Below are 27,280 nucleotides of genomic sequence, written 5' to 3' on the forward strand. Positions count from 1 at the left end.
GCCTGCAACACTTGGACGAGCCGCCGACGAGCCACGACGAGCCGACGACGAGCCGCGGCACCGGAGGCGATCTTGTTGCACGTGGACGAGCTGCTGGACGTGATCGACTACGTACGACTACGTGATCGTCTTCACTGCATCGACGCATATCTACATCTTCCGCACCAGTAGTGCGTCGAGTGGTAATCCCGTGATCCTTATACGGCAGTTCTTCCTGGTTATATGCGGTAGAATTTTGAATTGCGCTAGTGTAGCATACCTCGTATCCCAACACTTGAGCCACTAGAACGATAGTCCACTCCTCCTCATCATCAGTAATAGGCACCGAAGCCTCCGAACCATAACCAATACCATCATTAAAGCTTTCTTCATTTACATCATCTTGATATGCAAGTACCATGCCACTGGGTGTTATGTCCTGCTCATTTTCCTTAAAGCTCCACAAATTCCTGTGCTCAAATTTTGTCACCACTCTCCATGGATCTTGTAGCAGGGTGTCTGGCAAGTAAAACACCTTTATTGCTTGATCCGCAAAAATGTAGGGATCACCTTTGTACCAGTACCTTGCAGTATTGATGCTTGTGAAGTACCCATCCTTTTTAATCCTTGGTTCCCTCTTGATCCCTCCCAAATCATACCAATCATAGTGGAATAGTACAACAGTTCGATTTATGCCATGCCCTAATGAGTTATACCGCAGCTCAATAATTTTTTTAGACAACCATAAAACTCAAATGACTCAATATTATGAAAGCCTGCAGCTATAATCCGACCGGTTTGTGTCTTCCTATTTTCCTCTCGGGCATGTGTGTGGTACCGGACACCGCCAACAAGACATGCTGAATATTTTCTTCCTCGCTTGTCTGGTAAAGTTGATAATGCATATAGGTCCTTGAAGACCTCTCCTTGAGGCATCTTTTCAATCTATACAACAAAACCATAGTTTTATATATAGTTTTATATATAGGTCATCGCTAGCTAATATAATTTTGTATAGAAAAAGTAGAAAACTTATATGTGATTTAAACCATTGGGCAAATTCTGTTTAAATTGTACGGTCCATAACCTGGCCTGACACACCTTCCTCTTCTAACCGATCCCTGTATATCCTTCAAAAACACATCCATCTGAAAATTAGATCAAAATAATTACTGGGATATCTGTTTTCAGTTTGCTCAAAACGTCCAACTTAAGATTTTTGCAACATAGTTGCCGAAAGAAGTTTCCTAATTCCGAAACAGCTGAGTATATCTCTTTATCCATTAAACCTCGAAGGGAAATAGGCAAAATCCTTTGGTGTAGGATATGACAATCATGAGTTTTCAGTCTTTGGAGTTTGCATTCATCAGCGGCAATCCATCTTGATAAGTTTGAAGCATATCCATATGGGAACTTCATCTAACTTATAAAATCACAGAACACCTTTTGTTTCTTTGTACTCATTGTATATGGAGCTTCTAGCATTTTGCATGACTCTCCTTCCGTAGTTGCTGCTGAAGCTTCTAGCATTGTACTCTGACCTTGAGGAGGCTTTCCTAGTTTAACGTCTTTAACCTTCTCCAGTTGTTGTTGAAGCTCCTCAGTATTAAATTGCTCTGGCCTCCTCAATAGTAAACTCTGTTTTCTTTCTTTTCCATGGATGGTCAGTTGGAATGAAACGATGATGGCCAATATAACATATCTTGTTCTTCAATCTCCTTGAACAAGGATCCTTGTCACAATGCACACTGGCATAATAACCTTTCGTGACTCGTCCTGCCAATGTGCTCAGTGTTGGATAATCATGTATGCACCAAATAACTGCAGCATGCAATTTAAAGGATTGATGACTACAAGCATCGTATGCATCGACACCCTTCCAATGGTCCAATAGCTCATCTACGAGAGGTTGCAAGAAGACATCAAAATCCTTTGATGGAGAACTCGGCCCAAGGATCAATAATGCCATCATAAAGTTTGATTCTTCCATGCATACCCATGGTAGCATGTTATACGGCAAAACAAATACTAGCCACATACTATATAAGTTGGTCATGTTGCCAAATAGATTGAAACCAATGGTTGCAAGGCCATGTCTAATGTTCCTAGCATCTTTTGCGGATTGCAACCAATTTTTATTGAAGTCTTTCCATGCCTCACCATCAGCTGGATGGCTAAGCTCATTGTCAGCCGATTTTCGCTTCAACTTGTGCCATTGTGCATCATTTGTGGTTTTTGATGAAAGAAACATCCTCTTCAACCTTAAAACCAGTGGAAAATGCCTCAATACCTTCTGAGGAACGCGCTTCTTGTTGTCTACATCTTTCTATCTTGAATTTGCTTCACAACACACTGGGCACACATCATGTTCGACTAGCGTCTTGCGAAACAATACACAATTATTCTTGCAAACACGGATAGATTTATAGCCGAGTCCCATGGCACGTATTTACTTCATTGCGTCATCGTAAAATGTCGGAACACATGCTCTTGGGAAACCAAGGGATAACACCTTCAGAAGCGCATTGAATACGACATTGCTGGTTCGATAAAAAGACTTGATATGAAGTAACTTCACAACAAATGTAAATTGTGTATATTTAGATCCCGGTGACACCTTATAGTTTATATGTTCCATTATACATTCTAACATTTTCTCTTCAAGCTCTTTTGCGTGGCACATGTCGGCTATCATTTTAGGAAGTCCATCTTTAGTGCCTTCATCCTCCTCCATACCCGATATGTGTTTGTTTTCCTAAACCATTTTCTGATCACCATCTTCCTGCAGAACTGCATTATCCACAACCCCCTCATCTGGCAGAATTGCAATTTCTCAACCCCATCATCCTGCAAAATTGCATTTTCTTGAACCTCATTATCCTGCAGATTTGCATTTTCCTGAACCCTATCCTCAAATGTTTCTCCATGATGGATCCACCTAGTGTAGGTGCTTGCCAACCCATTCGTAAGTAAGTGTAGGTTTACCACATCTACAGTACATCTAGACTGATTCAGGCATCAACGACACGGGCATAGTATTTGTTCATCGTCAGAGTATCTACTTTTAACAAATTCTATGAAATCATTAACCCCTTTCTCATGCTCGGGGTAAATAGTTAACAATCGTGTATCCAACATCTATCCATCTGGGAATTTTGGACGAATTCAACTCAAAATTACTAACTAGATTGAAAGACCTCAATGCGAAATAAAATTTTGACGAATTCAACTCAAAATTACTGACCAGATTGACGCGCCGCAGCAGGAAGCACCAGATTTGTCTTTTTTCCCTATCGCGTGAGTGCGGCAGCGGGTAAACTATTTTTTGGCTGCAGCGCGAGCTTTTCTGCCGCCAACTACCACACTCACCTGAAACTTACCTTACATGTGGGACCCAATCGCGGTAAAGACTTCCCATTCGATAGGTAACAGGTTCGACCCACGGGAGGAGCACGTTTTCCATTTTATTTTACTGTCCTATTTATCAGCTTAAACTTACATGTGGGACCCTCGTTGGTTTATGACGTTTTTGCGGACCTTATATCGTCGCAAAACCACCATGTAACATCGAGTGACGATTTCTTTTTTTTTTCTACAGTGACAACTTTTATGCTGTTCCGTAACTTTGTTACTAAATTTGCTTGGATCTGAAACGTTATGACGTTTTCAACTATAAACGTTGTAGATTTACGATGAGAATAGATATCTCATAAAATTTTTATCATAGATCAAACAATTTCTGGCAGTGAATACCAAAATTCAAAAGCCAACCTACTGCTAGTATAGGTCGTACAGTAGTACTGGGGAATGATGCGACTCAAAAGGTCCATCGGCGAATGTAGTAGGAGGCCACATCTAAAAGCAGCCCAAAAATGCAAGTTGTGTATTTTCACCAGGATGCATCTCCCCTGCCCCGCTTCCGACGTAAAGTGTAAAAGGCTGCTTTCTTTTGCTCTACTTGAAGCACGCCATCTCGAGTTGTGAAGTCGAATGTTAATTCGGTGGGTCAATATACCATGACAGGGACGTGCATCCCCTAAACTAGGGAGTAGTACAAAGGAGGAGGTGGAGGGTGGTAGTAGATCCTCCACACTACGGTCTGGTTTGGTTTCTTTGCTTATTTTTAGCACCCGTGTTTAGATACTAATTAGAAGTATTAAACGTAGACTATTTATAAAATCCATTACATAAGTGGAGGCTAAACGACGAGACGAATCTATTAAGCCTAATTAGTCCATGATTTGATAATGTGTTGCTACAGTAAATATTTGCTAATGATGGATTAATTAGGCTTAATTAGGCTTAATAGATTCGTCTTGCCGTTTAGCCTCCACTTATGTAATGAGTTTTGTAAATAGTCTACGTTTAATACTCCTAATTAGTATCTAAACATTCGATATGACACGTGCTAAAAATAAGCAAAAGTAACCAAACGGGCCCTACATCTCTCTACAATTGAGTCATTAACACGTGGATTCTGAACCTACGCATCAGTGACTTAACTGCAGCAGAAGTACTGTAGAGGAGTCGGTCGAGAAAGAGCACAACTGAATTGTCTTTGTACTAAGAGGGTTTGGTAGGAGGGGGCTAAATTTTAGCCCCCCGTCACATCGAATGTTTGACACCAATTAGGAGTATTAAATCTAGACTAATTACAAAACTAATTACACAACTCCTAGGCTAAATCGCGAGACGAATCTATTAAGCCTAATTAGTCCATGATTTCACAATGTGGTGCTACAGTAACCATTCACTAATGATGGATTAATTAGACTTAATAGATTCGTATCGCGATTTAGCCTAGGGGTTCTGCAATTAGTTTTGTAATTAGCTTATGTTTAATCCTCCTAATTAGTATCCGAACATCCAATATGACAGGGCTAAAGTTTAGCCCCCTCCTCCCAAACACCTCTTAAGTAAGGATCTTGGAATTGCACTTGGGGTTCCTTGGAAGTACTGTTGTACTTGGCTGAATTCGGTACATCATCAATCCAAGCTAAATTTCTTTTTTAAAAAAATCATAAGAAGTTTGCAAACCTACACTCAGTTTTGCGACGCAATTAAAAAAAACAAAACAGAGATAGTACTATAGCAAATTTGTTAAACACATGTTAGGGAGGGCACCCACTCTCTGTATATTGCCCCGATACTACTCCAGTTCTCAGGGAAGTGTAAGATGGCGCTATGCCGGTGTGCCATTGGCCCTCTTCACCTGCCGAAAGTCGAGTCGGTGCCCAGTGGATAATGAACTAACTGCCTATAACCGAAGGCTGAAAACTTTTAAATCGAAGGGATCCGGGACGGCCAACCATATGCTATCTGGGTAGTGCGTTTCAACCTGCCATCCTTCCAAGTGCATGCAAAGTCGGCATCAGACACTGATCGAGCGCCCATGATGGAACACTGCATCAACCAACAAAAACCTTTTTGCATTGGCAGTTGAGGCGGTTGGGAACGAATCGCATCGTATGATATCCCCAGTTGCCTAGTGGCCAGGGAGTCAGCGATCGAGATACTATAGCTCTATAGGTGCCTACACGCATGAGCCGGCGAATGGGTAGATGACGTACAGATCGGACGCCTTTTGGACCGACCGATGCGAGGCGCGCAGCAAACGGTCTTCGCCTTCGGTTGTTGGCTGCGGCAAATGGCCGACAAATTCTTTGCTTTGCCCATACTTGAACACTTCCCGGCAGCCACAACTTGGCGCCTCACGCGGGCGCCGACCCACTGTTCCATCTCGATCCATCCTATGGCTACTTGGCTAGGCAGAGAAAAAGCAAAAGATTCTTGCGCCAGTTTTTTATGTCTCGAGTTCGTGCCCCGGACGGCTGCTTGACGCCTTTAATCAGTTGTTTATATGAAAGATCTGCTATACCGTAGACAATAATTTGGGATGCACATAGGTATCCAATATGTATTCCTCGCAAAAAAAAGTATCGAATATGTAGTTCTGTATTGCTACCTTAAGTTCATTTTCGTTTAGTTCTTCATGCTTCGAAATCCAAATCAGTTTAGTTGGATGATGTTTTGGTTGGATCCATGATCTGAAAAAAAAAACATAACTTGCATATGTAATAACCATAATGATAGCTTCAACACATACTGATCATGTAAGTGTTGATGCCTATTATTGATTAGATGATCTAAAAGGAGCCTCCACATTAATCCTCACGAGACACCTTAAAAAAATTATAGACATTCTCAAAAAAGCATAAATGTGCTGCCACTAATCCAGTAAACTTTAACTATAATATCATATCAATTAGATCTATTATGTTTTCTAAAAATTCACCTACTACTACTATTATTACAAAAGTAGTGTAAAATAAGCCTCATAATCTATATCTAAGTTACCTTGATTTGCCATTAAGAAAATAACATAAAGTAACCCTCTAATTTTTCAATCTAAATTACCCACTTATGCTATTATAAAAAACTAAAGTAACATTAAAATCTGCATATAAATTGTGATATCACTACTATTTAGAATAATCTAAGATAACTCCAAATTTACATCCGAATTACCCCCTCTATCATTACAAAAATATACCCCAAAGTCCATCTACATATGATTCTAAACTACATATTTATTCAAGTGTTAATATAGAAAATATTAACTTAACAAATACATGCATGATATGTGTTAATATGTAGACCGTGCATACATGTATGGAGGAAGTGATGAGATACCGATTTCCATGTTAAACACACTCCCTCTGTCATGAAATACAAGGCATCCTATAAATTTTAGGACATATTAACATGAGTAGCAAAATACGCATGTACCCCTAAGTTATACGTGAGGAGTTGTGTAATTTGACTCTTTTAAAGGCTGTTGTATATAGTAAGGAAAATTTTTTAGTAATAATCCGCAGTCATCCATCCTTGTCAGTTTTGGGATGAATTAAATGAGCAATCATTCGAATGTGTCTACTATGTCTTATAGTTGAGGAAAATTTTTGAATGTTTGGATGCCTTGTATTACAGGACGGAGGGAGTAGTTCAAACTAAGAGTTGAATTAAACACGTATAAACAACATACGGAGGTATGATGCAAAGTAAAAAAAACTATGAATGTCCCGTATGATGCAAAGTAAAAAAAAACTATGAATGTGGGATCGAAAAGAGTACAGAGTAAATTCTAACTAAAGTCTATCATAACCCAATAAACATGTCTCCCATATGAGTACTATGTTAAAATATTTAACAAATAAGATAGAGAGCAAGATATGTAATTTTAATTATTAGTTATGGGCTAAAAAAAATTCATGAATTACTGACACTTTATGCGTTGTGTTAGAGCACGAGTTGATGGACTTATATACACTAATAGAGTTCTCTTGCACAGTATATAAATAAATAAAACGATAACCACACCAGTAGAGAAGAGACCTTCCATCATCCAACATTTTTAAGTCCCAGTCATTTTTGGACCCGAGACTAAAGAGCTTTTAGTCTCGGGTCAAATAGCCACCACTGACAGCCACCAGCGACCGGAGCTTTAGTCCCGATTGTAACAGCTTGTGGACGAGGGAATCTGGTGAGATGTTTAATCCTGGTTGAAAATACCAACCGGGACTAAAGACCCTCCCATAGTCCCGGTTGGGGGGCCTTTAGTCCCCCCTCTCTCCACCTTATTTGAATCGAAGAGGGTTAGTACTTAGTAGTCACCGCCTCACGGACACCAAGTCGCCCATATGGCATGCATTATGGTTTTCAAATGACACAAGCCACTCAAAATGGCACATGATCACGGGACTGGGGCATTACATTTTTCTCAAAAATGAAATTTTATTGATTTTCAAGAACATTACAACTACATCGACTCAAAAAAAAACACTCATATCCGTACAGGACCAAATTAAATAAGCTTTGTAAAAAAACACATACAAGCCAATTACAAATATAAATCCGTAGACTTAACCATATACTCACGTGTTAGTTGGTAAAGAACTCCTTTTGACCACGTGCGATAACCTTTACTATGTTATCAGACGTGTGATCCGATGCAGGACGAAGCAGCAGGGATCAGTGATGCTGAGGGTCCGGCCCTCCGGGGCTCAGCCTCTTGGACGCGGCTACGCTGCCGTCTCCCCCAGCGGCAGCAGCCTCGTCGCCTGGCACCTGCAGTGCCGGCATTTCCACTTGAACCTGCAGAGGGCCCGTCGCCGCCAATGATGCCGCCACGGCCACGGCCGTCTCTCGCCCGGTCCCCAGCAGCTGCCGCGCCGCGCCGGCGCCCGGTGAGCACAGGGACACGACGGCCGCCGCCAGCAGCAATGCGCTCGTGACAACAACGCTGAATTGCTTCGCCATTTGGATCGGTGCAGGGAGCTGGCAAGGTTGAGCTCAATAAAACTTGCTTGGTTTTATTGCGTGAGGTTATGCTTGTGTACGAGTGTGCGTGGTACGGACAATGCAGATCGAGCTCGAGCGGCATTATATAGCTAGGCGCCATGGCCGGTCGCGCCGTCGTCGATCGTTTACATGAGGCCGATCGACGTGGACACGACTCACGAGGACATGTTGCCGTCGCGTCATCGTCGACGTAACGTGGGTCTCAGTGTGGTGCTCGATCGTGCCGCTCGATCGAGTCTGCGTATGATGCACATAACAGATGGCCGATTGGTCGCACGGCGCGGCCGGAGATTGATCGGAGCACACAGAGAAACTATGCCTATATGGAGCAGGAGTAAGGAGTTCATGTCGTGTTTTGCCTGCATGTAGATAATCAAGCTCGCCCTCTGATTGAATGAACTGGAGTGGAGCCTGACTGCCAAGTTGGGTCTGGAAAACGCGGGGATTCGATGATGCCTGATACGATAGTTGAAGATGAATCTCCAGAACGAAGCAGCTTGAATAATGGTATTAGTGCGATCTCCCGTGGTATACCAAACGGGGAGTTAGAGGCTGGACCACTGTTTGGGTCTGTGCGTGTATTCTCCATAGTGGTTGTCATACACGCACACACCGTACCCCAACAGTGCGCTGCTTAGGTTTAAAGTTAACAATGTTCTGTCCCATTTGGAACACACGAATTCATGTCCAACCTGCGTAAAATTGAGCTGTTTCTCTTCCCCATCACCGGCCGTCCCTCACCTTACTCCCCCTCAGTCCCACTTAACTTGCTAAATTTCAGTACTGTCCGTTATTGGATTTATTCACAATTGCTCTAACATATAGCAGCTTAATTTGTCTACGTCGAGTCACACAACACACGATCAAATGACATGAAAGTGAAAGTCCCTTAAATGGTGCTGATGCAGCCATCACTAGCGAGGAAATGCTGAAGCCTATAATTAGTTATGGGTCGAGCCATCCCAAGCCACTTCACCTAGATCAAACAAGTTGTGTATAGAAATTAGCTGGCTGATGGACACTCAAGTTGCCTCGACGGGCCTAGCATTAGGCCCACCGCCTACCACGTCATAGGCTCATAGCAAAAACAAGTGTACATCGGGGAGTCTCCTGCTGCACCCAAGAAGCAGGTTTCTTTAAGCAGTTGTTTTTTAGAAAGGCCCCGTTTGGATACACAATGCTAAATTTTAGCATAGTACTAAACTTTAGCACCCTCAAATGGAGTGCTAAAGTTTAGCACTTGAGGTTGTTTGGATACAGTGCTAAAGTTTAGCACATTGAGTGAGAAATGACTACATTGCCCTCATTTATGATTAGCTTGGAGAAAAGTGGAGAGGAGAGAGAGGAGGGCAGCAAGGGAAAAAATGGACCTGGGACCACTTTTAGCACCCATTAGCACCTTTTAGCACCCCTTGGGTGTACTAAAGAAAATGGGGGTGCTAAACTTTAGCACATCCCTTTTAGCACTTCTGTTTGGGAACCCAAGTGCTAAAATGTGCTTAAAAAGTGAGGTGCTAAAGTTTAGCACCCCCTCTCCAAACGGGGCCAAAGGGCTTTAAGAATTTGTTGATTGTTGATGTAGGCAGTAACGAGATAGAAGAGACGAGGGCAGTAACCAAGTAACCAACCTAGAGTGGTTGATGGTGCCAGAATAACAATACAGTGCGTAATTTCAGTTCCGTACTGATTTACGGTAAAGCAAACTCTTTGAGCTCTTTTGTGGTATTTTACTAACTGGTCGTCAAGGTGCTGTAGAAACAAACTATAAGTAAAATTTCTTGATTCTCTATATATATGACAAAAAATAGAAGTCGATGCTGTGTTTTTAGTACAAAATGGAACATCTTTGGGACTCGAGAACACGTGAGTTATTATAAACTCCATACGTTCAACTATAGATGTTTTTTCTTAAAAAAAGACATACCGATTATCATAAATGTAGGAAGATGATGTACGAGTTGTTATTATGTACTTCTGTTTCTATTTTTAAAATGTTCTGAAGCAGATGATATAAAAAAAATCTAGTAAGTTCACAAATATCTAATAATATATCGACTAGCATGTGCGAATGCGTGGGTTAGCGACTAGTAAGACTAAGTTCTTGTATAGCAAATATAGTTAGTCTCATAGGTTAGTGTTACCATACAACCATCAAAATCACTAATGATCTTGGTGTATCCAAAATCACTAAGAAAGTTGCGCAACCCATGAGATCCTAGGATCGAATAATTTTTTTTTACCACCATTTTATATTTTTTATTCTATGTTTTCATGGCTGTCACCGCAAGTTTGTGGCTCCAACCTGTAATAACGATCGCTATCATTGTCGACTAAAATCCAATGACTCTCCAGACCGATGGTGATGGGGGTTTATTAACAGGGAGTGATAAGGTTTTGTGCGGTACTTGGGCCAGCTGGAGCAACTCCAAGAGTATCCTAAAAAATTCTTCCCCAAAACTATGTATTGGGGGTTCTTCTAAAAAAATTTTTCCCCAAAAACATATCAATCCACAGCAGATCGCTAATAAATTTCCCCCAATATTTCAAAACAGGCCACATCATCGTATTGGGTCCATCAAAAGGGATGCGCGGGCGTGCGGGAATCAGGATTGGGGGAGCAATACCAACGCTAAAATATACGCAGTGGCAGGCTGTTTTTTAGCGTCGCTAAAAAATTGGGGAAGGTTTGGGTGAACTGTTGGAGTTCGTTTTTTCTCCTTTTCTTCCTAAAATAGATATTGGGGGTAAGATTAGCAACCTTTTGAAGTTGCTCAAGGGAGCTTGCTAACTAGCGCGGTAGTGTTGCCAACCATCGACCCCTCACAGCCCACTCACTCCCTCCGAACTTCAGAAAGTTTTGATTCCCGCAACTTTTCTTTTTTAAAATATCATAACTTATACACGTAACTTTGACACATATTTCGTACTAACAATTTCTTATGACTTTGATACGATGTAGAACTTAAGCGTACAATTTTTACGTACAATTTTTAAATGACACCTTCAAAAATTTTATTTATAGAAATTTATAACTTATGCATATGATTTGTACATATAACTCTTTCCTAACAATAACTTATGTGATAAATTTATAGTACATCTTTTATGATATACACAAAATTGTACAACGTTTGCCACAATTTTACGAGAATATTCTTAAATAATTTATACACATAACTTATACGCAAAATAATATTTACTTGAATACAAAATGGTACGGAAAAATAATTAAATAGGAAAAAATTGAAAAGGTAAAAAAAACGGCCGCGCAGCACCGGCGGGGATAAGAGCAGGCGCGCAGCACGGTCAGCGGACCCCACCATGGCCGCTGGGCGCTGGCTGCCTGCCCGCCCCAGCTCGCGCGCCAGGAAGCAAGCTGGCGCGCGAGGGTCGAATCAGCATTGCGCCAAGCCGCCAACAGCCACGGTCCACCTGCCCAACATCATTGTGTCCTATTCATCTTCCTCGCTCGTTCCTTCATGCGCGCAATGCCACCACACGCCACAACGCTAGGTAGTGAAGAGCAGAGAGCGGACGAAGGGAGGAGCGGGTCCTCTGCGCCGTGGGTAATTGGGGCAGCTGTCCTACCCTGCCGTAGGGCGTTCTGCTTCTGAGCTGGCCATGGCTAAGGCCTGTTTGGATCCGGCGTCCTAAACTTAGGACATGTCCCATCGGATATTTAGATACTAATTAGAAGTATTAAATATAATCTAATTACAAAACTAATTGCACAGATGGAGTCTAATTCGCGAGACGAATCTATTAAGCCTAATTAGTCCATGATTTGGTAATGTGGTGCTACAGTAACCATTTGCTAATGATGGATTAATTAGGCTTAATAGATTCGTCTCGCGAATTAGTATAGGGGTTCTGCAGTTAGTTTTATAATTAGCTCATGTTTAGTCCTCCTAATTAGCGTCCGAACATTCGATATGGCCCTCCTAAAGTTTAGTACCTTGTATCCAAACATCCCATAAGGCTAATTCTTAACCATGCTTAGACAGTTAGACTGAACCTAGCAACCAAAGTACACATTCTGACTGCAGTAGCATTTTTCTTTTCTTTTGGGTCCATTCTCCCTTCATAGTTTAAAAAATAAAACTAGCCGGAATATTCGGAGCTATCTCATATTCTAATAGTACTCATATGAGATACAAATTTATCTACATGCCAAATATTCTGTTTATACCCCCTTTGTCTATTTGTCAGCCCATCCCATGGTTAATTGGTTAGCATACAGCAGGCCGCAGCTTGCAGGGGCAAGCCCAACTTGCAATTGCTGCCCAACGACGGCCAACGCACACGTACGTAATCAGGTTAAGCGAAGTGCTAAAGTGCTCGCCCGACGCCCTGACGCTTGCGACGTGACGCCCAGACCTCGCCCGCCGCGCGTGGACTCTGGCTCGGCGAGGGCGCGAGGCCGAGGCCGATGCCTGACGGCGCCATTGCGACATCAACGGGCGATGGGCCGACGGAGGGCAAGCAGGTGACCGTGGCGGCGTGGCCGCGAGCTCCCGATGGAGGGAAACATCAACGACGGCGGGCTGGGAGGCATCACGAGCCGACTCTACTGCTTTTGATGTTCCTTCTCCAACTCAAATCAATATAAACCTTATTGCCCTAATCCATAATGGCATATCCCTAAACTATTTACAATTTTATTTCTTGTCTCGTAATAGCATAGGATGTTTTGATGAAATTAGACCAAATTCTTGTAGGAAACCAAGGCAAAATGTAAAAGAAAAGACACTTTTGCAAACTATTGATCACTTTTGCAAACTATTTGTTTTTTTACTGCCGTTGCATAATTAATTACTATAGTTATGGCTAGCTGCTGGAAAAATTAGGGTACAAATTGCTAAATTATTGAACCGGCAAATGTTTGTCTAACCCCTTTAATTTTCTCTCTAGTTCCGCCACTGTTTATACCAAGCAACATGTACAAGTCGCCATGGCAACTTCACTGCGTGCATGCACGCACGATCAGCCGGCTGGCGATGCTAACGAGTAACGACCAATGCCAAACCACCGAGACAAAAAAAATGGCAATGCCGAACCGTGGCCACGTGTACCTACATAGTATACACGAGCTTTCTTGGTATCTAGGATGAGTTCAGGGACGTGGTTCCTACACGACAGAGCATGCTATACAGGGACAATGCATATGCGAGTATTCTATTGGCTCGCACGGCTTCCACGACATAGCGATTCCTTAATCAGGGACAGACAGCATTGCTGCATAACCAGCTATGGTTTTTCCACACACAATTACATATACGACTACTTGCCACTGGTAGGAAAAACGAAAAGAAAAGGACCTGCCATATTGTCCCCTGCGTGGCTGCGTATAGGACTGACGGTTCACGAGCGACAACCATATGCATCAACGGACGCACGCATATCCACGCTGGTGATGTGTATTTATAGGCTAGCGCCCGATCGTTACTTGACCATCCCATGGTCGCTCACACCTTCACTAAGGTCTCCGTCCTCAGTTGTGAGCGAGCCATGATCGACTGCATTGGCGACAGCCACCACGAGCCCCAACGTTTCCGTCGAGACGGCCATCTCGGCGAAAGCCGCCGTCCCGGTCGTGGACCTGTCCTTGCCGGGCTCCGCGGGTGCCGTGGCCAGCGCCTGCAACAGGCTCGGCTTCTTCAAGGCCGTCAACCACGGCATCCCCGCCGGCCTCGTGGAGAAGCTCGAGGCCGAGGCGCTGGCCTTCTTCTCCCTGCCCCAGAACGACAAGCTGCTCACCTCCTCCTCCGGTGCGCCGCTCGGCTACGGCCACCGGAAGATCGGGCCCAACCGCGACATGGGGCTGCTCGAGTTCCTCATGCTCTCCGTCGGCTCCAACTCCGTCACCACCTTATTGGCGCTGCCCACCGTGCTCTGGTACACATACGCGTGAAATACCCACGAACGTACGGAGGGCGGCGTGCATTCTTTTGGTTGGCTCGCTTAGACTGATCTGTTTGATCGGTTTTCAGCTACATGCTGGCGGAGTACATGAGCCGGGTGCAGAAGGTGGCCCTGAGGGTGCTGGAGCTGATGGCAGAAGGGTTGGGGATGGAGGACACCAACGTGTTCAGCCGCATGGTGCAGCGGGACGGCAGCGACGTGCTCCTGCATGGTTCGGCGAGCACACGGACCCGCAGATCATCTCGGTGCTGCGCTCCAACTCGGCGTCCGGCCTGCAGATCGCGCTGCGCGACGTCAACGTCGGCGACTCCATGCAGGTGCTGACCAACGGGAGGTTTCGGAGCGTCAGGCACAGGGTACGGTGGTGGAGGCGGACGCCGGGGAGCGGGCGCGGCTGTCGATGAGATACTTCGGCGCGCCGGCGCCGTCGGAGAGGATTGTGTCGGTGCCGGAGATGATCGGGGGAAGGGGAGGCCAGCCGCTACCGGAGCTTCATGTGGAGGGAGTACAAGGCGGCCGCATACAAGAGCAGGCTTGCCGACCGCCGGCTGGATGGCTTCCAGCTCGATGCCCAAGGATCGCCCTCGCCCAACGATGAGGCATGATGAGGATGAGCCGAGCCACCAGCAGATGCGATTACCAATACATATACTCCGCGATTGTTTTCCAAGCGACGTCGAGTAGGTTCCATGATCTGTTACATGAACGGGGGATGTGTGCATTCGTAACATGAACCTCGTATTAATTTGCACGACGACAAGTGCAAACCGTTGCTTGCGGATTATGGACTCCGGCGGCAGCGGAGCTCGTCGCCCTGGATTTTTCAGCATACACTGGGGGCGATCCATGCTTTAATTTGCACATGCGTGATGCCGAGAATAAACTGAAGAGCTAACTCGCGTTAAGTTGTGGCCAGCAAGCGCGACCGATTCGGCATAGAGGTTCAGTGGGACGAAAGGTAAAAGGAAGGAGCTCAAAGATTCCTTGAAGGTTGTGAGCCACAGCCACTATATGCATATGCTAATCAGTTGAGATTGATAAAGCAATAACACCAGTATCTACCACGCATTGGCTGGTTGATGCATATATCCTACTCCCACCGTCCCAAATTACTATTCGCTTTGACTTTTCTAGCTAAAAAAATATCTAGGTGCACATCAAAATATCTAGAAAATATCTAGGTGCACATCAAAATATATGTATCTAGAAAAGCCAAAACAAATAGTAATTTAGGACGGAGGGAGTACTATATAATTCATACTACTATATAATTCTACTGTGCTTCTGGTAATTTGAACAGAGCAGTGTATGCATGGAAGTAATATGAATTACAGAAGGCAACCTTGCCCTCGATATTCTGTGTTTCCTCTGGCACCGCTGCTATAAAGGGTCATGAAAGAGATTAATGGATTGACTTTCTCAATAGGAAGGGGTGCAATCTGCCCAGTGGAAGAAACTCAAGAAATGGATCATGAAACAGGAATTAAGAGTAACGCCAGAGAAATAGGTAAATCGAGCCAAATGTAGGCATAGAGTCCTAGTTTCTGCTTATTCCAGGGACTAAATTACCCAAGAGCTTATTACTCATCAAATGAATGATAATGTACAGCATACAAGGATAAGCATAGTGTTTACAAGGATACCTTCATTCCATCGATGGAAATTCCACATTATCTATCAGCCCATGCACGAGTTCCGTACTGAATACAAATATCTTACAACAGTCTCCTGCACAGAAAGGAACGCTACATATGCTTAGGGAGTAGTTCAAAGAACACCTAAGAAATCTTGACACAAATACTTCTGGTCGTACAGCTCACCTTCAGCCATGGACATGACTGCCATAATCTTGGTTGAACTTCTCATATCTATGTGCATGAAGATGAGCAGACGGCCTTGTATTCCTCAAAGCAAGTTCAATATCTTCTGTCGTTACTGGACCAACTTCAGGCAACTCTGCAACATTTCCCCCCAAAGAAGTGCTAAATTCCACTGAGTTTACAATAGAAAGAGTAGCAGTATACTGATAATTTACTTTTTAATTGGTATGCATTAGGGCACTATCACAATACCAATTCATATGTTTGTGATCTTGCCACTGCTTATTTTCCATTCTGCAAGCACTACCCATACAGGTAAAATTTCCCTATAATTTTTTTTGAACAAATTTTCCTAGAAATTGAAGAGAAGTAGGCAACAAAGATCAACAAGTCTTCAGTTGAAGTGGTGAGTAGAGTCATTTGTTCTTGTTAACACACCAAGTTGCTTAAAAGAAGTAAGAAATCACTAGTTACAGACAGGTCACATACCATCTTCAGGAACCTCTTGATTGCGTTCGAGAACTGTCATTAACCGTCTTAGGGGCTGCATTGCTGCCTCCTTGCATACAAGGCGAATATCAGAGCCAGAATATCCTTCAGTTTTCTCCACAAGAACATCGTAGGGAATCTCCATTGTGCCAGTAGTAGATGGCAGGAGCTCTTCAAACATAGCATGTCTAGCATCTGGCTCTGGCAATGGTACAAGAATCTGATTGACAAGTTATGGAAAAAAGTTCCTTCAGATTTGTCATGTAACTTGAACTTTGACATAAGCATTCTGGTGGCAGCTAAGTATTACAGGTTCTACAGATCTCAACCAAACAAACATTGTTTAGAATGTTGCCGAAAAAATTGGTTGCATCAGAAGTTGTAAATATAACTGAATAATTGGAAAGGAGTATAAGCATTCCATTATTCAAGACTGCTGATTTTGGATAGCAATACAATTTAAGAGGGTACTATACAATTACGCCAGTGGTCATTTGTCTATTGTACACTCGTAAAAGTTCATGATGAGCCATGAAGGCCTGTCAGACAAGGCAAAGCTTAAAAAAACGAGAGGCTTGCTAGTGTAGTGCACCTGACCTCCTGCAGTTCAGTGTATATTTATACTCCCAAATAAGAAATCAAATAGCTATCACACATTCAAAAAACTATAGAAAAATAATATGGAAATATGTATGCACATTTGCAAATCAACTAATATCTGAAATACAAGATTATTTAGAAAAGGATACACGCTTCTCCAGCCGACGCAGCATTGCTGCATCCAGCTCCCATGGTAAATTTGTGGCCGCTAGAACAAAAACAAGCTCATCTGTCTTAGTCAACCCGTCCATCTGCAGAAATAAAATCAAAATGTAATGAAACAGCTTGTTCTCAAAATTAAAGACCATTTTATCATCAGTTCAAAGTTAAGAAAGCCAAGGATATTTCAGCATGTAAACTTTAGAAAGTTTATAGATGCTAGCTGATCCTAATGTGTTTAGGTATAATGTCTCTGTTTTCCAGATACTGTAGCTTCCATAAAAGTTATAGGTCTGCCCAGCGTCTACTCCGAATTTGTGTTCTGTGGACTGTGGACACACGATTTTTGTGGCCACTAGATCTTAATCCAATGGTGCACGGCCGTCTTCTACTCCCAGATTTTCTTTTTTCAACTGATTTCTCCATGGTGCTGAGCTGAGCTCACAACCGTGCACATCATGCCCCCATCCTACCCACCACCTCCTGTCTCCAGCAGCTCGCCACTGACAGCACAGCGCTAACATGGCTTGCTGTGATGCCCCCACCCAGGTACTTCCCAACTGGCGTTCCTCCACTGCACACGGCCGGTGGTGGCCGCTGCCCTTGCCTGTGACCACTACCATGGCCTTCCTCTAAGCTCGCATCTACAGTGAAAATCTCACCCCTAAAACCCCAAATCCCTAAGCCCTAACCTTGACGGACAATTGCCAGAGTTGAGGAAGATGACTGCAGCTTCAATGGCAGTGCGAATCAGACGGCCATGGCTTGAATCAAGCACAAATAGGACGGCCCAAAATTCTGGTCTTGAGGAGCCCCAAAACACTCGGTTGTTATTTAGCTTTCCTTTAAAGTTATTGCTTGTAACTAATTCATGGTTGAGAAGATCGCACATTTCTCAATGGAAGATAATTGATTATACTTTAGACCATGTCAAAATATCCAATAAAGCTACCTGTATTAACAGCTCAGTTTTCAATCGTCGGCTAGCTTCATGTTCACTACGAGCTTCACCACGTTGACTAATTATAGCATCAATCTCATCAAGGAAAATGGTAGATGGTGCATGATGCCTTGCAAGCTCAAATAAGACTTTCACTAGTTTCTCCGAGTCACCTGCATCACTATTCGAATGAGCAAAATTTTTCTGGCAGTGAGGTTAGAAAGAATACTAAACGTATATTCTTCCATAATGTGGATGAAAAGCATGGAAGTAATAATATCATAAAGATTAAGGGGTGTGTGCGTGTTGCACTTCTTGCAATAATTTGTAAGCACTTCGCAAACAGCTGTGGAAGAAATTATTAACACCAGAGGCTGGACGGGGCATTAGCACAGTAGGATGCAATGCAAAGAGGATGTCTGTGACAACAATGTCAATAGAAGACCTAAAGTGCCACATAGTGCAACAATTAAGAACCAATAGGTGGCAGAAGATGATGTAAATACATGCCAGGGATTATAAAGTGTTGTTATTGGAAGGCAGAGGGCTACAGGTTAGCAGCTTTGGAGAAAGTTACTGGAACACTATGATAATTAAGAACAGCTCTCAAGTGGGAAGCATACGAGCTCTAAGCATTGCTGCATTGGCATGCAAATACAGGCATATAGCAGCAGGCGAATATACAAACAAGAAAGAAAGGGAAATGTAATAAAGTTATCCGTATCCTGGTCCTCTTGGTTGCATATTGAACTACTGTCGAGGTAAATCGAACCCAGTTACAATTTATGTTCAAGTTTCAGCTCCATAATTATGCACAGAACAAGTATTAAATTTCATGGAAGGATTAAATATGTAACTCTGAGTAGACCTAACTATTTCTGTGAAAGAAATGTCCATAACAGGGAAAAAGGTGACAGCTTATAGTAAATTTGCAGCAGCAGTACGGAGCAATAGCAGAAATACATAAGCTAATGCCGCCAACAAGGAACACATAAATCGATGCATGCTCATGGACCAGTAAAAACATGTCAAGAAATAAACAAAAGACAGTGACATACCACGCCACTTGCTCACAATTGATGAGGCAGAAATATTGAAAAAGGTAGTTTTGCATTCAGTAGCCACAGCTTTTGCTAGCATCGTCTGAAATGGAATAAGTTGAGGAGGTTATAACAATTGGACTTGACAATGATCCGCAATTGGCAGAGCTTGGGTATAGCATCATAGAAAACATACATAATGGCAGAAATAGCACAGAGGATGAGGAAACAACTGAAGCAAACCATGAAATCAGTGTATAGGCAATTGACATTAATAAGTGATATTGTCCTTTTGTTTTCAATAATTCAGTATAACTAAAGACAAAAGCAATACCAAGAAAAAAAGAAACAGATGCTTGATATTTGGATTGTTTACTCAGGTACTACAGTTCCATGGTGAAAAGTTAATTGTGCTATTCATTTTAAAAGGGGAGAGATTAACTTGAGAGCAACACGGGCCGCAAGATATCGCTAAACATAGCAAGTGTAGCAACTTATAAATGTATAAAAAAAACTAAACAGCAATAGGAATATCATATATTTGTGAAAAAAGAGAGAAAATACACAGATAAGTACAAACCTTTCCTGTCCCAGGTGGACCAAATAGTAGTATACCTTTCCAAGGTGATAATAGGCCTGTGAAGTACCTGGGATTGAAATGCAAGTTAGAAGACAAGAAGTGTTTCACTAGTACATCAGGAAATGAGCTAACTTGGATGACATCAATTGAATCTGATTAATAATGGAGAAGAAAATACTCCCTCCGTTCCAAATTGTAGGTCGTTTTGACTTTTCTAGGTTCATAGATATTATTATGCACCTAGACATACACTATATCTAGATGCATAATAATATCTATGAACCTAAAAAAGCTAAAACGACCTACAATTTGGAATGGAGCGAGTATCCGATAGGACAACACATGATTGAAAAAAGTTGGACATACAAAAGAAACCCTCAAGACCATGACTCATACAAATTTTACATCTTTCCTCCAGACCTTCAGGGTGATAAAACACTTCTTTGAAAAGCAAACAGAATGAATATTACTGTTGGATTATTTAAACAGGTTCTCTAATAAAGATGAATACAGCTTATAAATCATCACTTACTTTGTATCCACTAATTAAACTGTTCAAAAAGGAAAATAAATTAACCAATTACCCAATTGTGATACATTGTGTGACAGAGTTGACCTTTTGAATCAGTAGAAATGGAAAGCCAATGTGGAAAGTCATGCATCACAAATTTATTAAATAATCCTTCTGAGACATGAATATCACAAAATATACAAATATAAATACTGTGTAATGAATATGTTAAGAAAGCATCTTTACAAAAGTGATTTGCTTAACTTTGCTGCTAAAGTATAGTCAAACAAATGCTCAAATGAAAAAAAAACATCTACTTGGTACTGCAGGACATATGAGTCTTTCATTCCGTTAAATATCTTCTAGGTTCTACGCTTAGAACGTACAATAGATTTCATTGAGAAAGCAAGCCTACTTGGGATATTTGATGGGCATGACAACTGCTTCTTTGAGAAGCCGCTTTGCATTCTCCAGACCTTTTATGCTTTCCCATTTGACATCTGGGCTCCCACGAATTATATCCCTATAGGCATTGGATAAGGAAGCTATAGTAACAACAGTCTAAAATACATTACAATGCCACATGAATAATGTTCTGTACAGCCTTTTTTGGCTCGATGTTACCTCAACAATGTCTCGGCTAAGTTGCGCGTTTCTGCGGATTCAAATGAAGGAAGCAGAGGTTTCTGCCTGCAACCACCATATATCCCGTTATCACAAGTGTATAACAAAAAAAAGGAAAATACATATGCATGGCAAGAGAAAACAGTCCTGGGAGCTTTATGTTTCCAGACAACAAACACAGCAATGCTTAAAGATTAACAATTGGCTCATGGAAAAAAATTCAGCTCAAATTTTTTTCTGCATGTGGCAAATAAATAAGGTATTGTTTTGAAATAATCAAACAACTACTTTCCAACTAAGCTCTAACCATTTCCAAATAGTTGTTTATCAACTACGTAGTAGCATAACTTAAAGGAACAAATGATTAGTTCTTGTTACAGTTTGAGGTTCAAAATCAGGCACGTGGTTCATCAGAGGCACAGAGCATCCAGAACCATATTATTTTCACCATGTAAGCCACACGGAAAATGCTGGTCAACATGCAAAGCATATAAGTCTACGAGCACCTCTATCTTACTGGAAACCCGTTATTTCTGGAATTCAGTCAACTGAAGTAGAATGCAGAATTTCAACGCCACCTTAGCTGCCTCTAAATCAAGCAAATAATATAATACAGTTTCGAGCGAATTTGGCCACACTAACTGGATATTAATTGCTGAACAGAGTAACAGATGGAAACTAGCTAACTTTAGAACATCATTTCAGTATTTCAGATGAAAAATTGTGTAGAAAAACTCTGTACTGTATTCCCAAGCAAGCAGCAGGACTTACGGCGGCCCGTCCTCTATAGCCCCATTGCGCATCTCCACCTTCCTCTCCTGCGAATCAAAACCAGGGAAGCTAATAATTGCATAATTCTCCAAGAGGACGAACCGAAACCATCATCAGCAAATGCAGCAACGCGTAGGTACAGAAGCCGACGCACCATCCGCTCGAACTGCTCGAAGACAGCGAGGTCCGCGCCCCCGTTGGCGCGTGACACGGCGGGTCGGCCGGACAGTTGGTCGGATCCGCGCAGCGGGGGGCGGCCATCGTCGCGGTCGTCACCGTCGCCCTCCGCGGGCTCGCGGCGGATGCCGAGGCGCACCTCGTAGTAGACCTCGAAGTCCTGCGGGGGTGGAGCCAACCGATCACGCCACGGGATCTCCCAGCTACGCAACCGGGGGGGTAGGGAGTGATACGGGAAGGAAAGGGAGAGCGCGCAGAGGTCAGCGAGTCACCTCGAAGGTCCAGCGCGTGATGGAAGGCTCGCCGTCGTCGGCCATCGAGACGCGCGCGCGCGCGTGACGGCGTGAGGGGGTGGTGCGGTGCTGCGCTGCTTCGCCGGCCGCACGCACGCACGCACCCACCCACCCACGCACGCGCGACGCGAGCTCTCTGGAAGCAGCAAGCGGGGTGGAGGAAGAGCCGAAGAGGGGGTGCGGTTGGGCTGCTGACCGGCTGAGGGGAATAAACAACAGACAAGCGGCCGGGAGCCCGGGACAGCGGGGCGGCGATGGAATCTGCGCTGCCACGCTGGTGGCTGGTCTTTCTTTCCCCCGGACGCACGGGCACGGGACGGGACGACGCGTCCACGGAAAACGGGGGCTCCGTTTCGCTGTTTCCCCGGGCTCTGACTGACAGCGGGTGGCCGGTGTGCGAACTCGCGGTTGTGGCCCATGTGTCAGTGGTAATTAAGCAGGTTTTTGTCTTGTGGTTGGCCGCTTTTCACCGCAGACGCTATACCGAAGCTTTCCCTTTCCATTCCCGTTTTCAACGTGGCGTCCAACATTCGTCTCTGACCTGACCGCTCAGCAACAGTGTTTCCGTCAGCTGTTAACCCCAGCAATCGGAGCGTATCAGCGAGACAATGACAGCGAGGCAACGGAACTGATGCTGTTGGAGTGGTGGTTTTCGAAGCCCCATACTATACTGTTGCTGCCCAGGGCCGCAAGCAATTGCGGAGCCGGGCATCTGATCGGGAGCGTTCATGGCCTGTCAACTGATAAATGATAACCGCGTGCTATATTTTATACTACCGTGCAGTCTCCGTATCATGACTGTGACACTGCTGCAAATGAGCCTTCGAAAAAAATCGACAGGAAACCTGTCATCGGTGACCATTCACTTGAAGCTTCAGAGCGGGCGGCGCCACGAAGAGAAACAAGAACGGTGACATGTCATGGGCAAAGCTGCGCCCCCGTCGCACGACCGGTGACTTCCCGGCGGCGACGTTCGGCACATCCGAGCCGAGAAAGCGTGGCTTTATTAATTGAGCTCCGCTTATCGCTTGCTCCCACAGTCCCACGAGCAAAGTGCCAACCGCAACCGGGTGGGCAAACGGCATAACATGAGCGGCATACACCCGGTTGGACCAACAAAAGTGCAGCCAAGTGCAACTCTAGTTTCACAGATGACCAGCACAAAAACGAGTGGACCAACAAAGGTGCAGCCAAGGTAACAAGCCTCAGTTTCAACAATATGGACAATTGAGAAACTCTCCTACATGAAGTAATAAATATATTGGAGTAGAGAAAGTTCTACCACAGATACTGATTAGTCAAAGGTGCCCAAAGGTAAAGGGAACCGACCACAGGTGTACAACCAAACAATTCGACTGGTAAGTCATTTAGAGACTTCCTTCCATGGCAAATATCTCCAGTCTGTTCTCATCAAGCAAATGGCAATAGATTAGGACTGAAGTATGACGGGTTATTACATCAAGAATAGCACTGGGTTGTCATGCACCGCTCGCATACAGGCGAGTCCATTCCTTCGCTGCAAATCCCACAAAATATCTTGTTATCAAGAAGGCAACCACAGGGCAACAGAAACACTACTATAGGCTGATTTGTCAACTTCAATTTACCTGTTTCAACAGCTTCAGCCTCATTGGCTTTCCAGTGTTTTGCAATGTTATCAGACAGAGGGTCATCTGGATTTGGTGCACTCAAGAGAGCCTGGATACTGAAAGCTAGAAAAATGTCAAGAACTAGCTAGCATGCCAATGAATATGAAAGGTATAGGGACTGAACAAGAACAAATGAGATACAGCTCCACTAGGTAGGCTAAAAGTAAAAACTATGTTTTTTGAGGCAAAAACGTATGCAATTGTACAATGACACACAGTGACAGATATAGAGACCTCAAAAGAACTGTTCGGATCTGAAGTGCTGGGCTCCATTTGTCCTTGAGAATGTCGAGGCATATCCTACCAAGCTGCAACACAGTAAAGCCCTGCTCAATAACCATTCATAGAAAGTAGACTGGCACTGCAAAGCAAACTGCATGCCTACCTTGTCAATGTTGGGATGGTAAATCTTGGTCAGAAACCTAACCTGCAACAGCACACAAGCAAAAATAAGTGCTCACTGAGATTATGAACACTAAAAGTGTTTTGAGTAGTTCTAACACTTCAATGGACACTGAAGAGAAGGGGGCAGAAAATAGCTCGTCCTTCCAAACAGAAAGACATTCTTAATCCAAATACCTACTAAGTCAGAATCAGCTAAGATATGTTTGTCAATGTTCAAACAAGGAAATCAATCTGACTTGTAGTTAAACCTATCACCACATATCATATCAAAGCTTAAGGGTATAAACAAAATAAAGTTATAGACAAGCATGATTAGCTTAAGGGTATAGAACACAATAATTTTATAGGCATTAAGAAAATTGTGTAGTTACCTTTGGGGCAGCCATTGGATATTCCTCAGGTAAAAAGAGCTCAAGCTTAAAAACTCCACCTGACAAATTGATAAGCAAAGAAATGTAATCAGGAAAGTAATTGAATATGAATATAAGGAAACCAATTAAGTACAAATTAATATGCTAACGTAAACAGAAAATGTTGTTCCAGTTACAAATATCACTAGCACAGAAAGGTATTATGGTGATTACTATAAAAGACCATGAGCTAAAGTCAAAGAGTCTGCTAAGGAAGATAAAAAGTTAGTTCCCACTGCCACATTTCAGTCATTCCCTGCAATTTAAGAATGGAGTGGAAACCAACTAGCCCCTTCTCCTTGTTACATACAAGTAAGCTCCTTACCTCCTAGAGAGCTCAGGGAGTAAATACGTTGTGTTACAATTTACACAAATCAGAGGGCAAGGGGATCATGACAGCATATATTGATAGAGTAACGAGATCATGAATGGAACTAAGTCTATTATTGCATATTCATCATAACAAAAAATAGCTCAATGGACAAGTTACAATCTAGGAAGCCAAAAATGACTTTTGTTTCCCACAAACATTGAGCAACTGCCCACATAAAACACAAGCTAGCAGTAACCGTCACATATTATATAGGCATAAACGTTACTAAAACTGCCAGCCCTTTAACATCAGTAATAGAAAATACTAAAAGAGATGATGATACTCATCGACAACAATACTGCCTGAGAAACTAAAAGTTGAAGGGCCAAAGTCACCGACCGACCAAAGAATACAGGGTTACTATGTGTTCATAAACTAAAGCAAATATTTCCGAATTCACCCCATTTCTAGTGGCATCTTTTGAACAGAATCGTCTGGATAATACCAATCTACGCCACGCAACACAAAAAGGGCGTCAAAATTCCGGATTAGAAGCTCGCACCTTCATAGGGCGACTGCGCCGGGCCAAGGATCATGACGTTGAAGTAGCGCATGTTCTCCTCCGAGGGCGACGCGCTGATCCCCGGCGCTGCACGCACGAACAAACCAAACCAAGCCAAACCATTCAACAAACAGTATCCCAACCCTTCCTCAAATAACGAAAACCTTGCCGAAATCCGCCGAAACCGCGTGACAGAAAGCACCCGCACCTGGCTCGCTGAGCAGCCGCTGCGTCTCCTGCACAGATCCAACCACATGGCAGGCAAAAAGTGGTCAGCCAAAACAAGCGAGAGCACGACGAATCGGATCGGAGGCGGCGAGAGATCTGCGCCGGGGCGATCAGATCGGGCGCGCACCTTGATGATCCGGCGCGGGAGGTTGCTGTTGGCCATCGGATCGGGGCCGGGGCGCGGACTTCCTCCTCTGCGAAGTTGCGGCGCCGCTGATGCCTTAAGGATCGCGCGGTGGAGGAGGAGGAAGCAGTCGGTCGAGGGTGGGGAACGGGGGGAGAGGCGGGTTGGGGCGTTGGGCGCTCGCTATTGTACGCGGACGCGGTTTTTGCTGTAGTGGTCTACCTGTGCTGCCTGCCGCTGAGTACAGACAGACGCACTACAGTAGTAGTGCTTGGGTTTTACCTCAGGCCTGTGATAGGATCTTTAACGGTTGTGATTAATCGCAGTGCCTTTTTCATAAATGTCATTACTTTTTGACAAAGCCGAACATCGTATCTCAAACTCACCTAGAATTGAATATTTCAACATTTATTGTTCTTATAGTAGCAAAGAAATATTGACATTTTTATCGTAAGTCAATAATTTGGTGAAACTTGAGATTGATACAATATAAGTTAATATAACAGCCGTAATTAATTGTAGTGCTTTTTCCTTAAGTGTTGTTACTTTATATAAAGCAGGGCATCGTATTTTAAACCCACGTGATTAGAACTGGATATTTCAAAAATATTTGTTATTTTTAGAGTAACAAACAAATATTAACATTTTATCTCAATAGTAGGATGGAACTTGAGCTTAATATAAATTCATAACATCATAAATCACTTATGCTAGGTTGTTAAAAGATTTAATGCATTTATGCTCCCACCCCACTCTTTCTCCTGTTTGTTGATTAATAGGTGAAATCTCTAGACGTAAATTTATTTATTTCTTATTTGGTTTCTTACTTGAATGATAATATATTTTTGTTCACATGATGGCGTTCCACTATGTCCAAAATATATCTCTTTACAACCAAAATGTAAATTTGCATAGTCTGTTTAACTTGTGCCATGGCTTTTTACCTGATTATTTGTTTAAGCTATTTTCTTATTATTTTTTGGGCGATAACAAAGACTGCCTGCCTCTAAGCTTGAACATTGAAACTTTGAAAGGTATGCAAATTTAGGATAATGGTCAATATGACTCAAACACAAAATATCATGTGGAGCCATACCGGCTAATGATTAATACAAATAATTATCTGGAGCATAGCAATTTCACATATAGAAACACAGAAAATTTCCATAAAATTTTCTTTATTTGAACTGAAGCTTGCATCTGCAATCATATTTCTTTCAAATTGTATATTTATTCAAAATACACGCACCTAAGGAATAAAGACGAGACGATGTTCGGATGGCAAGAGCGCGATGCAAGTCTGTAACCTTTCGTTAAGCGACG

General features: G+C 43.1%; 2 protein-coding genes and 1 pseudogene across 2 annotated transcripts; 1 reads left to right on the forward strand and 2 right to left on the reverse strand.

The window, feature by feature from the left end:
* The first annotated feature begins 8,792 nt into the window (after nt 1-8,792).
* Nucleotides 8,793-14,964, forward strand: LOC140222883 (gibberellin 2-beta-dioxygenase 3-like; annotated as a pseudogene).
* Nucleotides 14,965-15,745: 781 nt separating this feature from the next.
* LOC117856890 (uncharacterized) lies at nt 15,746-22,464 on the reverse strand. Its single transcript, XM_034739327.2, has 12 exons — nt 22,246-22,464; nt 21,951-22,133; nt 21,797-21,843; nt 21,026-21,091; nt 20,817-20,924; nt 19,891-19,957; nt 19,329-19,413; nt 18,283-18,443; nt 17,321-17,422; nt 16,572-16,791; nt 16,083-16,218; nt 15,746-15,990 (listed from the first exon to the last, which is right to left on the reverse strand). The coding sequence occupies exons 1-11, from the start codon at nt 22,288-22,290 to the stop codon at nt 16,085-16,087; spliced, it is 1,218 nt and encodes a 405-aa protein (XP_034595218.1). The 5' UTR covers nt 22,291-22,464; the 3' UTR covers nt 15,746-15,990; nt 16,083-16,084.
* Nucleotides 22,465-23,493: 1,029 nt separating this feature from the next.
* LOC117856891 (ubiquitin-conjugating enzyme E2 36) lies at nt 23,494-26,177 on the reverse strand. The gene is made up of 8 exons (XM_034739328.2): nt 25,961-26,177; nt 25,814-25,841; nt 25,606-25,692; nt 24,692-24,750; nt 24,301-24,342; nt 24,150-24,223; nt 23,874-23,971; nt 23,494-23,782 (listed from the first exon to the last, which is right to left on the reverse strand). The coding sequence occupies exons 1-8, from the start codon at nt 25,994-25,996 to the stop codon at nt 23,745-23,747; spliced, it is 462 nt and encodes a 153-aa protein (XP_034595219.1). The 5' UTR covers nt 25,997-26,177; the 3' UTR covers nt 23,494-23,744.
* Nucleotides 26,178-27,280: the final 1,103 nt, after the last annotated feature.

The sequence above is a fragment of the Setaria viridis genome, chromosome 5 (assembly GCF_005286985.2).
Source record: "Setaria viridis chromosome 5, Setaria_viridis_v4.0, whole genome shotgun sequence".
NCBI lineage: Eukaryota > Viridiplantae > Streptophyta > Magnoliopsida > Poales > Poaceae > Setaria > Setaria viridis.